General features: G+C 46.8%; 1 protein-coding gene across 10 annotated transcripts in view; it reads right to left on the bottom strand.

The window, feature by feature from the left end:
* The window catches only part of nav3 (neuron navigator 3), a 541,592-nt gene that overhangs the window by 6,901 nt on the left and 515,752 nt on the right, over positions 1 to 18,939 (bottom strand). For 9 of the 10 annotated variants that reach the window (XM_079582525.1, XM_079582518.1, XM_079582523.1 and 6 more), the window contains 8 exons: positions 17,573 to 17,673; positions 15,785 to 15,880; positions 15,545 to 15,713; positions 14,003 to 14,238; positions 8,917 to 9,068; positions 7,785 to 7,856; positions 195 to 391; positions 2 to 120 (listed from right to left, as the gene is read on the bottom strand). In XM_079582525.1, coding sequence (XP_079438651.1) covers positions 2 to 120; positions 195 to 391; positions 7,785 to 7,856; positions 8,917 to 9,068; positions 14,003 to 14,238; positions 15,545 to 15,713; positions 15,785 to 15,880; positions 17,573 to 17,673 — 1,142 coding nt within the window. The remainder of the gene's footprint in view (position 1; positions 121 to 194; positions 392 to 7,784; positions 7,857 to 8,916; positions 9,069 to 14,002; positions 14,239 to 15,544; positions 15,714 to 15,784; positions 15,881 to 17,572; positions 17,674 to 18,939) is intronic. The other variant, XM_079582521.1, reaches the window with a different exon arrangement.

The following is an 18,939-nucleotide window of genomic DNA, read 5'->3' as shown; positions in this document are numbered from 1 at the left end:
CCTGCAGCCCCTCCCGGACAGCCTCCAGCAGATACGGCACCAGGGAGTAGTTCCACAGGTCAGTGAACCAGACCCGAGAGCCCTCCACATCCATGGGACAGGACAGGAACAGACGGGGGCCTGGAGGGGACACAAAGCAGGTGTCAGCTCACTGAGTTCCATTTAAAGGTACAGAGGTCTCTGTTTGGACTGACCGATGGTGACGTCAGACGAGCTGTGCGCCTCCAGGAAGCAGTTGAGGTGTTGCCAGGTCTTGGGGATCCAGTCAATGATCTTGATGAGGTCGTTGCTGCGCATGTTCTTATCGATCTCCGTCTCGATGAGTTTCCTGCGGAGGAAACGTCCCAGGAAGCCCTTGACCGGCTCGGTGTGGTTCGTACAGAGCACCCACCTGCGACGGGACAGGACGGGGAGGCACAACAGTTACTCCCCTGCCCCCACACGGACCTTTATACAATCAGAACTGTGTGTTCAACCAAGCTGCTTATTAAGGACATGTGCTCCACCTGTCTCACCCTCTCCCCTCTATTAAGGACATGTGCTCCACCTGTCTCACTCTCTCCCCTCTATTAAAGACATGTACTCCACCCGTCTCACCCTCTCCCCTCTATTAAGGACATGTACTCCACCTGTCTCACCCTCTCCCCTCTATTAAGGACATGTACTCCACCTGTCTCACCCTCTCCCCTCTATTAAGAACATGTACTCCACCTGTCTCACCCTCTCCCCTCTATTAAGGACATGTGCTCCACTTGTCTCACCCTATCCCCTCTATTAAGGACATGTACTCCACCCGTCTCTCCCCTCTATTAAGGACATGTACTCCACCTGTCTCACCCTATCCCCTCTATTAAGGACATGTACTCCACCTGTCTCACCCTCTCCCCTCTATTAAGGACATGTACTCCACCTGTCTCACCCTCTCCCCTCTATTAAGGACATGTACTCCACCTGTCTCACCCTCTCCCCTCTATTAAGAACATGTGCTCCACCTGTCTCACCCTCTCCCCTCTATTAAGGACATGTGCTCCACCTGTCTCACCCTCTCCCCTCTATTAAGAACATGTGCTCCACCTGTCTCACCCTCTCCCCTCTATTAAGGACATGTACTCCACTTGTCTCACCCTCTCCCCTCTATTAAGGACATGTACTCCACTTGTCTCACCCTCTCCCCTCTATTAAGGACATGTGCTCCACTTGTCTCACCCTCTCCCCTCTATTAAGAACATGTACTCCACTTGTCTCACCCTCTCCCCTCTATTAAGGACATGTGCTCCACCTGTCTCACCCTCTCCCCTCTATTAAGAACATGTACTCCACCTGTCTCACCCTCTCCCCTCTATTAAGAACATGTACTCCACTTGTCTCACCCTCTCCCCTCTATTAAGGACATGTACTCCACCTGTCTCACCCTCTCCCCTCTATTAAGGACATGTACTCCACTTGTCTCACCCTCTCCCCTCTATTAAGGACATGTACTCCACTTGTCTCACCCTCTCCCCTCTATTAAGGACATGTGCTCCACTTGTCTCACCCTCTCCCCTCTATTAAGAACATGTACTCCACTTGTCTCACCCTCTCCCCTCTATTAAGGACATGTGCTCCACCTGTCTCACCCTCTCCCCTCTATTAAGAACATGTACTCCACCTGTCTCACCCTCTCCCCTCTATTAAGGACATGTGCTCCACTTGTCTCACCCTATCCCCTCTATTAAGGACATGTACTCCACCCGTCTCTCCCCTCTATTAAGGACATGTACTCCACCTGTCTCACCCTATCCCCTCTATTAAGGACATGTACTCCACCTGTCTCACCCTCTCCCCTCTATTAAGGACATGTACTCCACCTGTCTCACCCTCTCCCCTCTATTAAGGACATGTACTCCACCTGTCTCACCCTCTCCCCTCTATTAAGAACATGTGCTCCACCTGTCTCACCCTCTCCCCTCTATTAAGGACATGTGCTCCACCTGTCTCACCCTCTCCCCTCTATTAAGAACATGTACTCCACCTGTCTCACCCTCTCCCCTCTATTAAGAACATGTGCTCCACCTGTCTCACCCTCTCCCCTCTATTAAGGACATGTACTCCACCCGTCTCACCCTCTCCCCTCTATTAAGGACATGTACTCCACCTGTCTCACCCTCTCCCCTCTATTAAGGACATGTGCTCCACTTGTCTCACCCTATCCCCTCTATTAAGGACATGTACTCCACCCGTCTCTCCCCTCTATTAAGGACATGTGCTCCACTTGTCTCACCCTCTCCCCTCTATTAAGGACATGTACTCCACCTGTCTCACCCTCTCCCCTCTATTAAGGACATGTACTCCACCTGTCTCACCCTCTCCCCTCTATTAAGAACATGTGCTCCACCTGTCTCACCCTCTCCCCTCTATTAAGGACATGTGCTCCACTTGTCTCACCCTATCCCCTCTATTAAGGACATGTACTCCACCCGTCTCTCCCCTCTATTAAGGACATGTACTCCACCTGTCTCACCCTATCCCCTCTATTAAGGACATGTACTCCACCTGTCTCACCCTCTCCCCTCTATTAAGGACATGTACTCCACCTGTCTCACCCTCTCCCCTCTATTAAGAACATGTGCTCCACCTGTCTCACCCTCTCCCCTCTATTAAGGACATGTGCTCCACCTGTCTCACCCTCTCCCCTCTATTAGGACATGTGCTCCACCTGTCTCACCCTCTCCCCTCTATTAAAGACATGTACTCCACCTGTCTCATTCTCTCCCCTCTATTAAAGACATGTACTCCACCTGTCTCATTCTCTCCCCTCTATTAAAGACATGTACTCCACCTGTCTCACCCTCTCCCCTCTATTGAGGACATATGCTCCACCTGTCTCACCCTCTCCCCTCTATTAAGAACATGTGCTCCACCTGTCTCACCCTCTCCCCTCTATTAAGAACATGCACTCCACCTGTCTCACCCTCTCCCCTCTATTAAGGACATGTACTCCACCTGTCTCACCCTCTCCCCTCTATTAAGGACATGTGCTCCACCCGTCTCACCCTCTCCCCTCTATTAAGGACATGTACTCCACCTGTCTCACCCTCTCCCCTCTATTAAGGACATGTGCTCCACTTGTCTCACCCTATCCCCTCTATTAAGGACATGTACTCCACCTGTCTCACCCTCTCCCCTCTATTAAGGACATGTGCTCCACTTGTCTCACCCTATCCCCTCTATTAAGGACATGTACTCCACCTGTCTCACCCTCTCCCCTCTTTTAGGACATGTGCTCCACCTGTCTCACCCTCTCCCCTCTATTAAGGACATGTACTCCACCTGTCTCACCCTCTCCCCTCTATTAAGGACATGTGCTCCACTTGTCTCACCCTATCCCCTCTATTAAGGACATGTACTCCACCTGTCTCACCCTCTCCCCTCTTTTAGGACATGTGCTCCACCTGTCTCACCCTCTCCCCTCTATTAAGGACATGTACTTCACTTGTCTCACCCTCTCCCCTCTATTAAGGACATGTGCTCCACCTGTCTCACCCTCTCCCCTCTATTAAGGACATGTACTCCACCTGTCTCACCCTCTCCCCTCTATTAGGACATGTGCTCCACCCGTCTCACCCTCTCCCCTCTATTAAGGACATGTACTCCACCTGTCTCACCCTCTCCCCTCTATTAAGGACATGTGCTCCACCTGTCTCACTCTCTCCCCTCTATTAAGGACATGTGCTCCACCTGTCTCACCCTCTCCCCTCTATTAAGGACATGTACTCCACCTGTCTCATTCTCTCCCCTCTATTAAAGACATGTACTCCACCCGTCTCACCCTCTCCCCTTTATTGAGGACATATGCTCCACCTGTCTCACCCTCTCCCCTCTATTAAGAACATGTGCTCCACCTGTCTCACCCTCTCCCCTCTATTAAGAACATGCACTCCACCTGTCTCACCCTCTCCCCTCTATTAAGGACATGTACTCCACCTGTCTCACCCTCTCCCCTCTATTAAGGACATGTGCTCCACCCGTCTCACCCTCTCCCCTCTATTAAGGACATGTACTCCACCTGTCTCACCCTCTCCCCTCTATTAAGGACATGTGCTCCACTTGTCTCACCCTATCCCCTCTATTAAGGACATGTACTCCACCTGTCTCACCCTCTCCCCTCTATTAAGGACATGTGCTCCACTTGTCTCACCCTATCCCCTCTATTAAGGACATGTACTCCACCTGTCTCACCCTCTCCCCTCTTTTAGGACATGTGCTCCACCTGTCTCACCCTCTCCCCTCTATTAAGGACATGTACTCCACCTGTCTCACCCTCTCCCCTCTATTAAGGACATGTGCTCCACTTGTCTCACCCTATCCCCTCTATTAAGGACATGTACTCCACCTGTCTCACCCTCTCCCCTCTTTTAGGACATGTGCTCCACCTGTCTCACCCTCTCCCCTCTATTAAGGACATGTACTTCACTTGTCTCACCCTCTCCCCTCTATTAAGGACATGTGCTCCACCTGTCTCACCCTCTCCCCTCTATTAAGGACATGTACTCCACCTGTCTCACCCTCTCCCCTCTATTAGGACATGTGCTCCACCCGTCTCACCCTCTCCCCTCTATTAAGGACATGTACTCCACCTGTCTCACCCTCTCCCCTCTATTAAGGACATGTGCTCCACCTGTCTCACTCTCTCCCCTCTATTAAGGACATGTGCTCCACCTGTCTCACCCTCTCCCCTCTATTAAGGACATGTACTCCACCTGTCTCACCCTCTCCCCTCTATTAGGACATGTACTCCACCCGTCTCACCCTCTCCCCTCTATTAAAGACATGTACTCCACCCGTCTCACCCTCTCCCCTCTATTAAGGACATGTACTCCACCTGTCTCACCCTCTCCCTTCTATTAAGGACATGTACTCCACCTGTCTCACCCTCTCCCCTCCATTAAGGACATGTACTCCACCTGTCTCACCCTCTCCCCTCCATTAAGGACATGTACTCCACCCGTCTCACCCTCTCCCCTCTATTAAGGACATGTACTCCACCCGTCTCACCCTCTCCCCTCTATTAAGGACATGTACTCCACCTGTCTCACCCTCTCCCCTCTATTAAGGACATGTACTCCACCTGTCTCACCCTCTCCCCTCTATTAAGGACATGTACTCCACCTGTCTCACCCTCTCCCCTCTATTAGGACATGTGCTCCACCCGTCTCACCCTCTCCCCTCTATTAGGACATGTGCTCCACCCGTCTCACCCTCTCCCCTCTATTAAGGACATGTACTCCACCCGTCTCACCCTCTCCCCTCTATTAAGGACATGTGCTCCACCTGTCTCACCCTCTCCCCTCTATTAAGGACATGTACTCCACCTGTCTCACCCTCTCCCCTCTATTAAGGACATGTACTCCACCTGTCTCACTCTCTCCCCTCTATTAAGGACATGTACTCCACCCGTCTCACCCTCTCCCCTCTATTAAGGACATGTACTCCACCCGTCTCACCCTCTCCCCTCTATTAAGGACATGTACTCCACCTGTCTCACCCTCTCCCCTCTATTAAAGACATGTACTCCACCTGTCTCACCCTCTCCCCTCTATTAAGGACATGTGCTCCACCTGTCTCACCCTCTCTCCTCTATTAAGGACATGTACTCCACCTGTCTCACCCTCTCTCCTCTATTAAAGACATGTACTCCACCTGTCTCACCCTCTCCCCTCTATTAAGGACATGTACTCCACCTGTCTCACCCTCTCCCCTCTATTAAGGACATGTGCTCCACCTGTCTCACCCTCTCTCCTCTATTAAGGACATGTACTCCACCTGTCTCACCCTCTCCCCTCTATTAAGGACATGTGCTCCACTTGTCTCACCCTCTCTCCTCTATTAAGGACATGTACTCCAACTGCCTCACCCTCTCCCCTCTATTAAGGACATGTGCTCCACCTGTCTCACCCTCTCTCCTCTATTAAGGACATGTACTCCACCTGTCTCACCCTCTCCCCTCTATTAAGGACATGTGCTCCACCTGTCTCACCCTCTCTCCTCTATTAAAGACATGTGCTCCACCTGTCTCACCCTCTCCCCTCTATTAAGGACATGTGCTCCACTTGTCTCACCCTCTCCCCTCTATTAAGGACATGTGCTCCACCCGTCTCACCCTCTCCCCTCTATTAAGGACATGTGCTCCACCTGTCTCACCCTCTCCCCTCTATTAAGGACATGTGCTCCACTTGTCTCACCCTCTCCCCTCTATTAAGGACATGTGCTCCACCCGTCTCACCCTCTCCCCTCTATTAAGGACATGTGCTCCACCCGTCTCACCCTCTCCCCTCTATTAAGGACATGTACTCCAACTGTCTCACCCTCTCCCCTCTATTAAGGACATGTGCTCCACTTGTCTCACCCTCTCCCCTCTATTAAGGACATGTGCTCCACCTGTCTCACCCTCTCCCCTCTATTAAGGACATGTGCTCCACTTGTCTCACCCTCTCCCCTCTATTAAGGACATGTGCTCCACCTGTCTCACCCTCTCCCCTCCATTAAGGACATGTACTCCACCCGTCTCACCCTCTCCCCTCTATTAAGGACATGTGCTCCACCCGTCTCACCCTCTCCCCTCTATTAAGGACATGTACTCCACCTGTCTCACCCTCTCCCCTCTATTAAGGACATGTGCTCCACCTGTCTCACCCTCTCCCCTCTATTAAGGACATGTGCTCCACCTGTCTCACCCTCTCCCCTCTATTAAGGACATGTGCTCCACCTGTCTCACCCTCTCCCCTCTATTAAGGACATGTGCTCCACCTGTCTCACCCTCTCCCCTCTATTAAGGACATGTGCTCCACCTGTCTCACCCTCTCCCCTCTATTAAGGACATGTGCTCCACCTGTCTCACCCTCTCCCCTCTATTAAGGACATGTGCTCCACCTGTCTCACCCTCTCCCCTCTATTAAGGACATGTACTCCACCCGTCTCACCCTCTCCCCTCTATTAAGGACATGTGCTCCACCCGTCTCACCCTCTCCCCTACATTAAATCCCAGGACTGGATGGACCAAAAACCAAGCTTGCATGTTCATTATATTATTTTTTAGGACTTTTTTTGTTCCCAAATTCCTCATTTTTCAGTAATTTTGGAGCATTTTTATCTGGTCCCCTCATGATGCTTTTATTTTTTTTTTTTTAGACATGACAATGACAATGACAATATAAAAGAACACGACTCACACTTGTCATGTTTTGATAGATTTTGATGAAGTTCTTTTTATTAGGTTTATTATCTCAGGTAAAAGTCACCCATATATTTTGCGTAAGTAATATGCTATATTCCTTGATTACTGAAAAAAGTACCTTCATAAGCCTAATACATTGTAAGACAAGACTTTTTTGATTCCACAAAACTCGCAGAAAGACACTTTTGAAAGATTCTCAAACTCGTGATAAAAGCTGGATCGGATCGAAGAAACATAACCACCTTTAATCAGACGACGCACTGCCCTTTCAAAGCAAATTAAAACAAATAAGCCTATAGCGTCGCTCGTGTTCACAGACAGTGTTTGTAAGCGATCGCACATTTGCCAAATCCTCAGCAATTAAAATCTGTCAAGTGATCCTCCAGAGTGAAGACGCATTAGAGTCAATTAATTTGCTCTGAACAAGAATAATTACACGGCAGCAGTAATTACAGCCCCTCTGTGGAAGAATGTGCGACGTTACGGATCTAAGTAAATCTAGAAGACCTATAAGGACATGTTTTACACTTTTACAGAGTTATATATGTTATAATATATGTTTGTCACGTACCTGAAGTTGTGGTGGAGCTCGAGGTTCGGAGATGAAGACACGCCCTGGTTCATGGTGCCAATGACGTACGGACTGAGGAGGAAAACACAAACCGAGAACTGGGTTTAGGGCCAGTGAAATAACGATAAGAGTTTATTTGGTCGAGACAAGAGACGTGCACATAAAAGTGTCTCTGTCAAAACTCACTGTTGAGGCGAGAAACGGCAGGTGAATGGGAAAAATAAATACATTTAGAGATATCATTATGAAACTTTTGCTGAGCATTACTGATATAGACATGAAAAAAATGTATTGCAAGTTTTCTGTCATTTTATGTTTTTGTATAAAAATCAGGCTTTTGTGCATAAAAATGGCCAAAATTGTGAATGATTACGTGAGGGAAAGTCGGCTTTGTGAAGCGGGACAAAACATGATAAAATAAGCATTGTACGGGGTAAGTTTTGAAATATTTATACTATGATATGAAAAATAAGATACTACGGAGGAAACTAGCTAAAAATATCCACTTCGACCACTGCGTGAAACATCAATACTTTCACCTGCCGTGTCTCTCCTTAACTTCAAACTTCGAGTAAAATCGAGTCCGCCGCTCCATGTCCCCCTGACTTGCGGCCATTTATCAGTGTCAGTCGCTCTGTAGTGAAATGACACCAGAGGAGAAGCAGAAACTTCCTGACGATCTGCTGCTTCACAAAGGCCGGGTGTTGTGTTTTACGAGTTTTCTTTCCCACTTTCCTCCAGTCTGCTCCTGTGCCTTTTTCTCACTCTGCTCTGAGCGGACCATTTAACTCCGCCCCTTTCCCTTGAGTCTCCATGGAGACGGTTGTCAATCACAGCAGAGGCATGAAGACGATAAAACTAAAACACTTTATATCTAAAACAGAAATAACTATTTTTAAATAAAGGGTTATGTTATCTTAAGCCGCTGGGTCACAGGTCAAATTCACACAAATATCACGTTTGTTTGTGCATGAAAAGTTCCATAATGGGCCTTTTAAAGTGAAATCCATTTTGCATTTCTTGGTATATTGTGTGTGTTCAGGCATTTGTGGAACATCTGGTACAGAGGCTAAAAAACGTAGGCTTCTGCAGGCTGATGAATAAATAACATCATCAATGGAAAGTCACTGACCACTTGTGGTATTTGCAGTTGAGGAACCCGTTGAAGATGTCGCTGAGGGAGCCGATGTGGTGCAGGTTATCCAGGATGACCACCAGGGGGAGGTGTGGGGCCGTCTCCTCTTTACACTGCTCTGCCAGGCTGGACAGGTACTGACGCAGCTCCTGGGGGGGGGGAGAAGGAACGAGGGGGGGTTAGATTTAGACCATTTTCAATCACAAAGGCTTCTGCAGTCAGCCATGCCGAGGACAAACACACAAACACTGAAGCGGATCTCAAACCAGGTTAGTCATTCTTTCATCAGAGGAAACCAAAAGCACTGACAAATGTGACGTATTTGTCTTTTATCTGTTGTTTATTCTACCTATTGTTTCTCTCTGATTTCCCTTTGTTTCTATACATTTTCATATTTTAAAGGGACTATACAAATTATGTATTTTCCTCCCCCTACATGTTCCAGTCATGTCCTAATGTGTAGAATGAGCTCAGAACTGTTCACCACAACTGCCTCTAGAATCCTGCACTGTCACTCAGAAAGGTGTTACTTCGGGTCCGAAGTGCCGTCATGCACGAGCTTAAAGGGATATTTCAGGATTTTTGACATAGGGCCTCATTTCCTAGTTATCCAGAGTGTTGCTGATTTCTGGAGATATTTTTTTTGTAATTCATTCAGTTCTTATGTTTGAAGAGTTTCGTGGTGCTAGGCTAGTGCAAGGCTAGAGCATGTCTATGGTATCAGCTAGCCTGCATTAAAAACAGTCTGACCCGCTCCACAGTGCACCTGAGGCAAATCACTTATAACACCAGACTAACCCATACTCCCGGAGCACCCCCCACAGGGCACCACGAGGGACACGGTTGAACACTTTCTCCAGATCCACAAAACACATGTGGACTGGTTGGGCGAACTCCCACGAACCCTCGAGCACCCGATGAAGGGTATAGAGCTGGTCCAGTGTGCCACGACCAGGACGAAAACCGCATTGTTCCTCCTGGATCCGAGGTTCGACTATCGGCCGGATCCTCCTCTCCAGCACCCCGGAGTAGACCTTACCGGGGAGGCTGAGGAGGGTGATCCCTCTGTAATTGGAACACATCCTCCGGTCCCCCTTCTTAAAGAGAGGGACCACCACCCCGGTCTGCCAATCCAGGGGCACTGTCCCCGACCGCCACGCGATGTTGCAGAGACGTGTCAGCCAAGACAGTCCTACAACATCCAGAGACTTAAGGTACTCAGGACGAATCTCATCTACCCCCGGAGCCACCGAGGAGCTTTCTCACCACCTCGGTGACTTCAGCCCCGGTGACCACCGCCCGACGACATCCCCAGTCGAGGTCAGCAGCTCCCCACCCACACTGTAAACAGTGCTGGTGAAGCACTGCTTCCCCCTCCTGAGGCGCTGGACGGTTTGCCAGAATCTCCTCGAGGCCGACCGATAGTCTTCCTCCATGGCCTCCCCGAACTCCTCCCAGACCCGAGTTTTAGCCTCTGCGACCGCACGAGCCGCAGCACGCTTGGCCTGCCGGTACCTCTCAACTGCCTCCGGAGTCCCACAAGCCAACAAGGCCAGGTAGGACTCCTTCTTCAGCTTGACGGCATCCCATACTTCCGGGCGCCACCACCGGGTTCGGGGATTGCCGCCACGACAGGCACCAGAGACCTTACGGCCACAACTACGAGCAGCCGCATGTTCCATGTCCCGAACGCCAGAAGCTGCGCATGCGGACCAGGTCGTCGAGGCACCTGCCTCTGACTGCCACCCAGTCCTCTCCGCACCCGACCCCTACGGATCCCTCTGCGGGTGGTGGGTCCACAGGAGGGCGGGCCTACGTCGTCCCTTCGGGCTATGCCAGACGCTTGCGTTCGGGCCCCAACCCCAGGTCTGGCTCCAGGGTGGGGCCCCGGCTGACTTACTCCCACCTCTGCTATTTGGGTTGACCAAACACAGCATCAACAAATCATAATACGGCACAAATGTCACGCAGGATTCACAGCGACCATGATGTTTCTAACACACAGCAGTGACTGTCCATCAGTAACTCAATGTCTTTTACAAAGACAGGAAGTGCTGCACTGATCTTATTGTCCAGGCAAGGCCGGATTTATGCAGGGGCTTACAGGGGCTAAACCCAGGGGCCCGGCAGGTTGAAGGGCCCCTGGGCATGAGGAGAAAGGGTTAGAGAGTTCCCTCTCTCTTTCCAGACTTCATCAGATGACTATGAACCTGAGACTAAACCAGCACTAAACTAGGTGTAAACAAGATCTGAGCCATTTTCATTGAGTTGACACTGGGAAAAAATATGTGAATATGAAATTGCACAATTAAAATAAACCCCCAGATTCCCCTTTTACATTTGTCCCCCCACCAGTCTGGCAGTAGCAACAGTTCGTCTGCGAGGGCCATAGAGCTCAAATTAAGGTCATTATGTTTAACTGTTGCTTTTTTTTCTCACAAATTTGTAGTACTACGATTAAGAAGTTAAATTTAAAAATGAAAAATCATTAATTTATCCTTTCATTGTCGAGAGAGAGAGAAATCCGACAGACATACAGTATATGGGGGCCCTGAAAAAACTTTAGCCCCAGGGCCCATTTTATTTAAAACCGGCCCTGTGTCCAGGAACAGATCACTTGGGGATAAATTGTGCATAAATTCATAACCCATTTTGGCTTCTTGTGATGTGAATATTGCGTCACTTAATATTGCAATAACAATAATTTGCCGATCTATTGCGGAAACCCAATCCCCCGGGCGGATAATAAGGAATACTAGACTAATACTGCCATACATTTTGTAATAGAGGCAAATGCGGAGATAAAACGTGGCTCTGAATGTGAGACTTGCGTTTAAAAGTTGTGCCTTTGATTAGGATCAGAGACGCTCTTTTGTTGCATCACACTGGAAGCCTATTTATTCAAAATGATCAAAAGCCGAAGTGTTGCAGGGCTCAGACTCGGTGACTCATCTTTGAATGTTTTATGCGGCACATTGCACAGAGTGACAAAACACAAAACGGGGAATGAAGGTGTCTGAGATAAGCATTCTCTTCTGAGTGTGATAATAAATCAATCATGTATTAAACAACGTCTAATTCAGTTCTGTGGTACAGGCTGAGGAGGGTCTATGTTAGCACTACTGTGTTTGGAAGTGTTCAAAGTGAAAATAGATATAATACTTTACTGAGATGGAAAGAACAGCCAAAATATTGACTTTAAAATAATTCTCCTCAGAGGAAAGTGAAATAAAGTTCTGTTTGTGCAAATAAATCTGATTGATCCAGTGCAAACATGCCTGACTACATTTAGGTGAGACGCTGCAGGTGAATAGAATTTAGAGATGTAAGAAGAAAGAAGAGAAAGATAATAGAGCAAGGTTTAAATGTGTGGTTTTATTTTGTTTGTGAAATATATTTTCACAGGGGATTTTGGTTAAAGGGATATTTCAGGATTTTGGACATAGAGCCTCATTTCCTAGTTATCCAGAGTGTTGCTGATTTCTGGAGATATTTTTTTTGTAATTCATGCAGTTCTTATGTTTGAAGAGTTTCGTGGTGCTAGGCTAATGCAAGGCTAGTGCATGTCTATGGTATCAGCTAGCCTGCATTAAAAACAGTCTGACCCGCTCCACAGAGCACCTGAGGCAAATCACTTATAACACCAGACTAACCATGTAAATGTCTGTGTCCATAGAATCATTTTAATAATAATAAATAATAATATATAATATATATATATTATATAATATAAAAATATATATTATACAATAATAATTGTGGTCATACCGCCTTTGCTCTGCCCAATCCCGTCAGACCTTGGAAGCTAAGCAGGGAAGGGCCTGGTCGGTACTTGGATGGGAGACCGTTTAGTAACACCAGGAAGCCTAGCGAATGTAGTGAGTGAGTGGTTGTTGGTGGTCGGAGGGGCCGATGGCGCAGACTAGTTGCCTCGCTTCCGTCAGTCTACCCCAGGGCAGCTGTGGCTACAATAGTAGCTTACCACCATGGATGGAGTGAATGAATAATGCAATGTAAAGCGTCTTTGACTGTTCAGAAAAGCTCTATATAAAACCTATGCATTATTATTATTATTAATTTTAACCAAGTTGTATTTAAAATAAGCTACGCAGCGGCGGAGTGATCTGCTAGAAAATAGTCCCTCAAAATGCGATCAATCATGTGATGCAGGTCAGTTATATTCCAAACATGATTCTATGGACACAGACATTTATATGGTTAGTCTGGTGTTATAAGTGATTTGCCTCAGGTGCACTGTGGAGCGGGTCACACTGTTTTTAATGCAGGCTAGCTGATACCATAGACATGCACTAGCCTTGCAATAGCCTAGCACCATGAAAATCTTCAAATATAAGGACTGCATGAATTACAAAAAAAATATCTCCAGAAATCAGCAACACTCTGGAAAACTAGGAAATGAGGCCCTATGTCCAAAATCCTGAAATATCCCTTTAAGCTCTAGTTTTTGAATAAGCTATTTATAAGTGAAAAAAAAAGAAATATATTTTGCAGTTCAAAACTAAAAAAATCCGGCTAGGAATTAAATATTACTGCGAGTAACACTTGGCCGATTTTATTTCATTAGGCAACTTTAGATGATCCAATCACAGCTTCTATCCCAGCCTTGGTTAATTGACGTTAGCATTAGCATACTGCTGCTAGCTTTAGCATGTTAATGCTAGCTGTGGCATTTTGAGTGGCGATCAAAAATATGTTTGCAGAGGTTAAAACTCTCTCAGCTATTCAATTAAAAACCTTCAAAAGTATAAAATGAAAGTAACGTTGACTACATATTTCGTCCAAATCAAAAGAATACTCCAGAACAGTAGGTGGCGCTGTGCAGATGTAATGTCAATACTGCAGATTTATGACAAAGGAAGACAGTTTGTCCCCGTTGTGTTGCTGTACAGGAGGTGATTACGGCGAAGAGTTCATGGTTTGAAAAGCCACAAAGTTAGTGAATAATGACTCTGCGGCTTCAAAAACATGAACATTGCTTATTTAGACTGATTTGTACTTTGAGTATTTTCTACAGCAGATACTTTTCGTTGGAGATATATTTGACCGTGTGGGCCTGTCGTACCTTGCTGGAGTTGTGGTCCACGTTGAAGCGGGCCACGTTGCGCTCGTTGACCTCCTGCCCGAGCTGCGAGATGATGTACTCCGCTAACTTGGCGGCGAGGAAGGACTTCCCAGTGCCGCTGGGTCCCGACAGAATGATCCGCCTGTGCTCCATCAGGAGGTTCAGGTAACGCTGGAGAATGGGCTTCGGGATCAGAGTGTCGAAAACCAGGCTGTCCAGGCTGTTCTCCTTCACACCTGCGAGGAAGAGAATCCGTCAGATTAGAATGAACATTATGAACATCAATACTGAGGTCACACATGGACTGAGAGAACACGTCACTTCCTGTTGAGTCTAGAATCAAATCTAAAATCCTGCTCTTCATATTTAAGGCTATAAAGGGTTTGGCTCTGATCTATCTCCAAGACGCCATCGTTCCATATCAGAGCCCAACGCTCTCAAAACTCAGGGCTGCTAATGTCTCCAAAATCACTGTGAAAGTAGAGCCTTTAGCCATCGAGCTCTGGATAAACTCCCAGCTCACGTTAAAGAAGCAGACACAGTCTCTACATTTAAGACGAGGCTCAAAGGGTACCTTCGAACTAGCTTCAAATTAGCTTCTGATCAGGTCAGTTTGGTAAAGCTCTAACCCACAGCCTGAAGTAAAGCTGCCCCAGGAGAAACTCTGCTGTGGGAAGTACGGCCCACTGAGCGTATCCTCGAGTTCTTCTTACTGCAGACTTTATCATGATACAATATTTCTTTTACCTGAAGTCTATACATCACTATTCACTGTCCTGTCCCACCTGCCCGTTTCAGATGGTGAGTCATTGTCGCGGTCTTCAGTCCTGACGGCCAGGAGCCCCTGCCTACATGGATTGGAAGCTCTAACAAGGACTGAACGTTGTTCTGTGATCTTGGCCCGTCTTCTGTGGGACACCCATTGGTGCTGGGTCTCTGTAGACTGTCCGTCCATGAGAGTGGGTCTCTCCTTCTGGTATTCTCCCCAAGGTTTCTTTCTTCTCCCGAGTGGGTTTTTTGAGTTTTTCCTCACTGTCGTCGGAGCGTCCCTTGTCCTTAGACTCTAAGGACAAGGGACACAACCAAAACTTTGGTCATGGCTACGATTTTCTCTTTGAACCATCGTACAGTGGAGATGGGAGCAGTGCACACCAGCATTAGACCCTCCTTCATGACCAGGAAAAATAAAAAAAACCTCATTGGAACAAAACAGGAACCACAAGAAGGAGAGATCCACACCAAATGACAGACAGGCTGTAGATAGACCCAGGGCTGATGGGAGTCCCTCTGCAGACAGGGCTGAAGACTGTGGAACTAATGTCCAGATCTTAGAACTTCAGGACAGTGGGCGAGAGACTCATACAGGTAGAAGTAACCGGTGGGTCCTTCAAGTCACTTTAAAATCTTGTTTGTAGCTTTACTGAACAATTAAATTGTTGTATAATACACTTCGCATACCCACATTTCTGACCGCTTCAAGGCTTAGAGATCCTGCTACGTAATTGAAGACCACATGCTCTTTGGCGTTCTCACGTGTCGTACCTTTGAGGTTGATCTGGATGACGTTGCTGTCTCCCACCAGGTATCCACAGGGCAGCAGCTCCGGGACCTCAGAACAGTGGGATCGAACCACGTCCCCCATTCGATAGCACACGATGCTGTCCGAGCTGAGGCCCAGGCTGCTGCTGGGGTCGACTCTCAGCACGTACTCCTGTGAGAGACGGAGATCAGACAAGACGCCAAAGACGACACAGATCTGATGATTTTATACGAAGTTTTCACCTTGAAGAGGCGCCTGATGACTCCATCCAGGACGTCCCACTTGGTTTTGCCGCTCACCCCGATCGATCCGATAAGGTGCTCCTGACAGAGCTTGCCCTGTAACCATATTTTATACAGTGAGCTTATTGACAAAATTAGATTCCAAGGTTTAATAAAGGTCCCCAAAGTACATCAACTGTATACAAGGTGTAACAAAAGTGTAGTTTCAGTTTTGGCAAAGTCATAGTTTCATAAATTGGAGGAAATGAGCACATGACTAATACAAATACACCGTACCTAATGCAGTGTTTATACCGGCTTTTTAACCTCTGACAGAGTGGTGACATTTTTTACATCACACATAGCTCCTGCAGCCATTTTGAATACCGAAGTAGAATTATGCAGTACTACAACATGTAACAATATCTCTACTCAGGATATAAAAGAAAGACAACTGATTGACAGTGGCATTTTTATGAACTTGTAATCATTGCTCAAGAAGAAAACAGTAAAAACACGGCCCCAGAGACGCACGTTTATGTGATGTAATCAGTAAATGTGGCACAGAAGTAGCAGCTCTGTCTGTGGAGCTACAGCAGGATTTACTAAAGATCTGCTTCACTCTGAAGACTAAATGAACACATCAAAGAGAAAACAGAAAACCTTTCTCTGTGATTTTTACAGTTTGTCATGTCAACAGAGTCTCAGTCTGAGTCAGTGTTTAAGCTGCTCAAGATGTTAGCATGCTACTGGTTAGCAACTGTCAATCAACTGTCAATGGCTTCAACACGATAAACACATGTGCGTCTCATCTATGACACTGAGGAAATACTACAGTAACAGCTCTGACCTCTGACCTCTGTCACATGTTGTATCCAAGGCCAGATGTTTGTGGTTCAGGGCTTTCTCTTGGAGAGGTCAGAGCTGAGCTGTTGAAGCTAAATGTTAACTGGTAGCATGCTAACATGTTGAGCAGCTTAAACACTGACTCACTGATTTCTTCAGATAAACGTGCGTCTCTGGGGCCGTGTTTTAACTGTTTTCTTCATGAGCAATGACTATGAGTAAATAAAAATGTCACTGTCAATCAGTTCACTACTTCATTTTCATGAAGTAGAGATATTGTTACATGTTGTAGTACTGCATAATTCTACTTTGGTAATGAAAATGGCCGCCATAAGAGCAAAAGTCACATGACTGAAAAGCATGTATAGGCTTTAAAGCAGTACTTTTTTTGTTATTGTACATCCAATTACACAATGGAGATAATTTTATTTCACTCAAACTTGGTTGTAAATACTGTTTAAGTGGTGCTAGCCCACAGTTAGCTTTGCCCTTTAGCCTGTTAGCTTCTGATGAAAGACCCCCAATCATCCCATTAACACTTGTATTACCCCCAGAGGGACTACGGAAAGGATTTATTAAGGTAAACAAGTTACTTAGTACTGCTTTAAGCTTTTAGATTTAGATCAAACTGAATTGGAGAAAATGCACTCGTTAAGAGGTTAATATAGTGAAATTTAACAGCACAGACGCAGAAAGAAAAATTGTGAGTATTGTACGTTGTGAGAATTGTAGGTTTAATGCCATGTTTGAATCTAGCTTTATGCTTGATGACATTTAAGGCCTTGATTTTGGCACAATTTAATGACTTTCAGTACTTTTTAATGCCCTGCTGTCATGTGATACAAATGAGAGCGGGCTGTAAAGTGCACACCTTTACTACACATAAACCTCCATGTTGTTCACCCTTGTTACACCTATATTAACCCCACTGTAATCTAAGGCGCTAAAACACTCGGGTCCTACCTTGGTGGTCTTGGGCGCGCTGCAGATGGACACCACGATCCTCACGCTCCGCCCCTCTTTGCGCAGGTTTCCCTCGAAGCTGTCATCTAACAGAAAAGCATCTGTTTAAAAACACACGGCCGCTTTAATCCACCTCGACAGTCGCTCGAGGGCCTCGGCGCGTCTCGTCCCGCTCTCGCTCTCAAACACACAAACACGCCGGCGCAGGAGCGGGACGATCGCGCCGCTTTCAAGTGATAATGACTTTGAATTCAGTCGGGGGGAGAGAGGAACGCCGGGAGATTTCTGCACACAATTCTGATATAATGAAAGGGCCACTGGGAAGAATGAGGAGGAAAGTCAAAAGACAGGAGTAAAATGTGTGATTATCAACGGCAGCTATGGCTTCATCGAATCGTGATGAAATGGAGGATTGAGCCCGAATTTCGACTTGATTGATTGCATGATTTTTTTGTGGACAGGTCTAGTTTTTACTTAAAGGAAGTAAATGGAAACTAGTTAGTGTTAAATATGCTGCACGAAATCAAAGGAGCACTGGTTCTCCTCTGACCTTCCTTGGATGTTCGGCGTTTAGCAGGAGTCTGACTGAGCCTGACTCCAGGGTCGTTATTACAGTCGTTCACTATATTTGATCAACGAGCTGAAGTTAGACTGATGTTATAAAGTCAGACACTGCTCCTCTGGCTCTGAACAGAAATCAGAGTTTATCATCATGTGTGGATGCAGCGACGTGAGCGCGGCTGAACCTAAAGCACAAGAACAGACCGAGTCCTCCAGCAGCGAAAGACAAAGACCGGTCAAGGAAACAGTGGTAAAAAGATCACTTAAAGGGATTTCAGGATTTTTGACATAGGGCCTAATTTCCTAGTTATTCAGAGTGTTGTTGATTTCTGGAGATATTTCTTTTTTTAATTCATGCAGTCCTTATATTTAAAGAGTTTCGTGGTGCTAGGCTAGTGCTAGGCTAGTGCATGTCTATGGTAACTAGTAGCCTGCATTAAAAACCTCTTCAAAATCATGGGCTCGTCCTCCAAACGTTGCCAAAAGCTCCTTTGTGAATTCCATGTGTAGTGATGCGGCCGCAGGTAAACAAACTACTGTAGATCCGGTAACCGAGCAGATCACTCCGCCGCTGCGTAGCTACAACCAGGAAGCTGATGCTGCTCAAATGTAAGTTATTTTTGAAAAATGATTAAGTCGACACAGACATTTATATGGTTTGTCTGGTGTTATAAGTGATTTGCCTCAGGTGCTCTGTGCTTGGGTCAGACTGACTTTAATGCAGGCTACTAGTTACCATAGACATGCACTAGCCTAGCACCACAAAACTCTTCAAATATAAGGACTGCATGAATTAAAAAAAATAT

Source organism: Gobius niger (assembly GCF_951799975.1).
Source record: "Gobius niger genome assembly, chromosome: 2".
In the NCBI taxonomy this organism is placed as follows: Eukaryota; Metazoa; Chordata; class Actinopteri; order Gobiiformes; family Gobiidae; genus Gobius; species Gobius niger.
The sequence above is the reverse complement of the archived record's forward strand: the minus strand, read 5'-3'. Positions and strand labels throughout refer to the sequence as shown.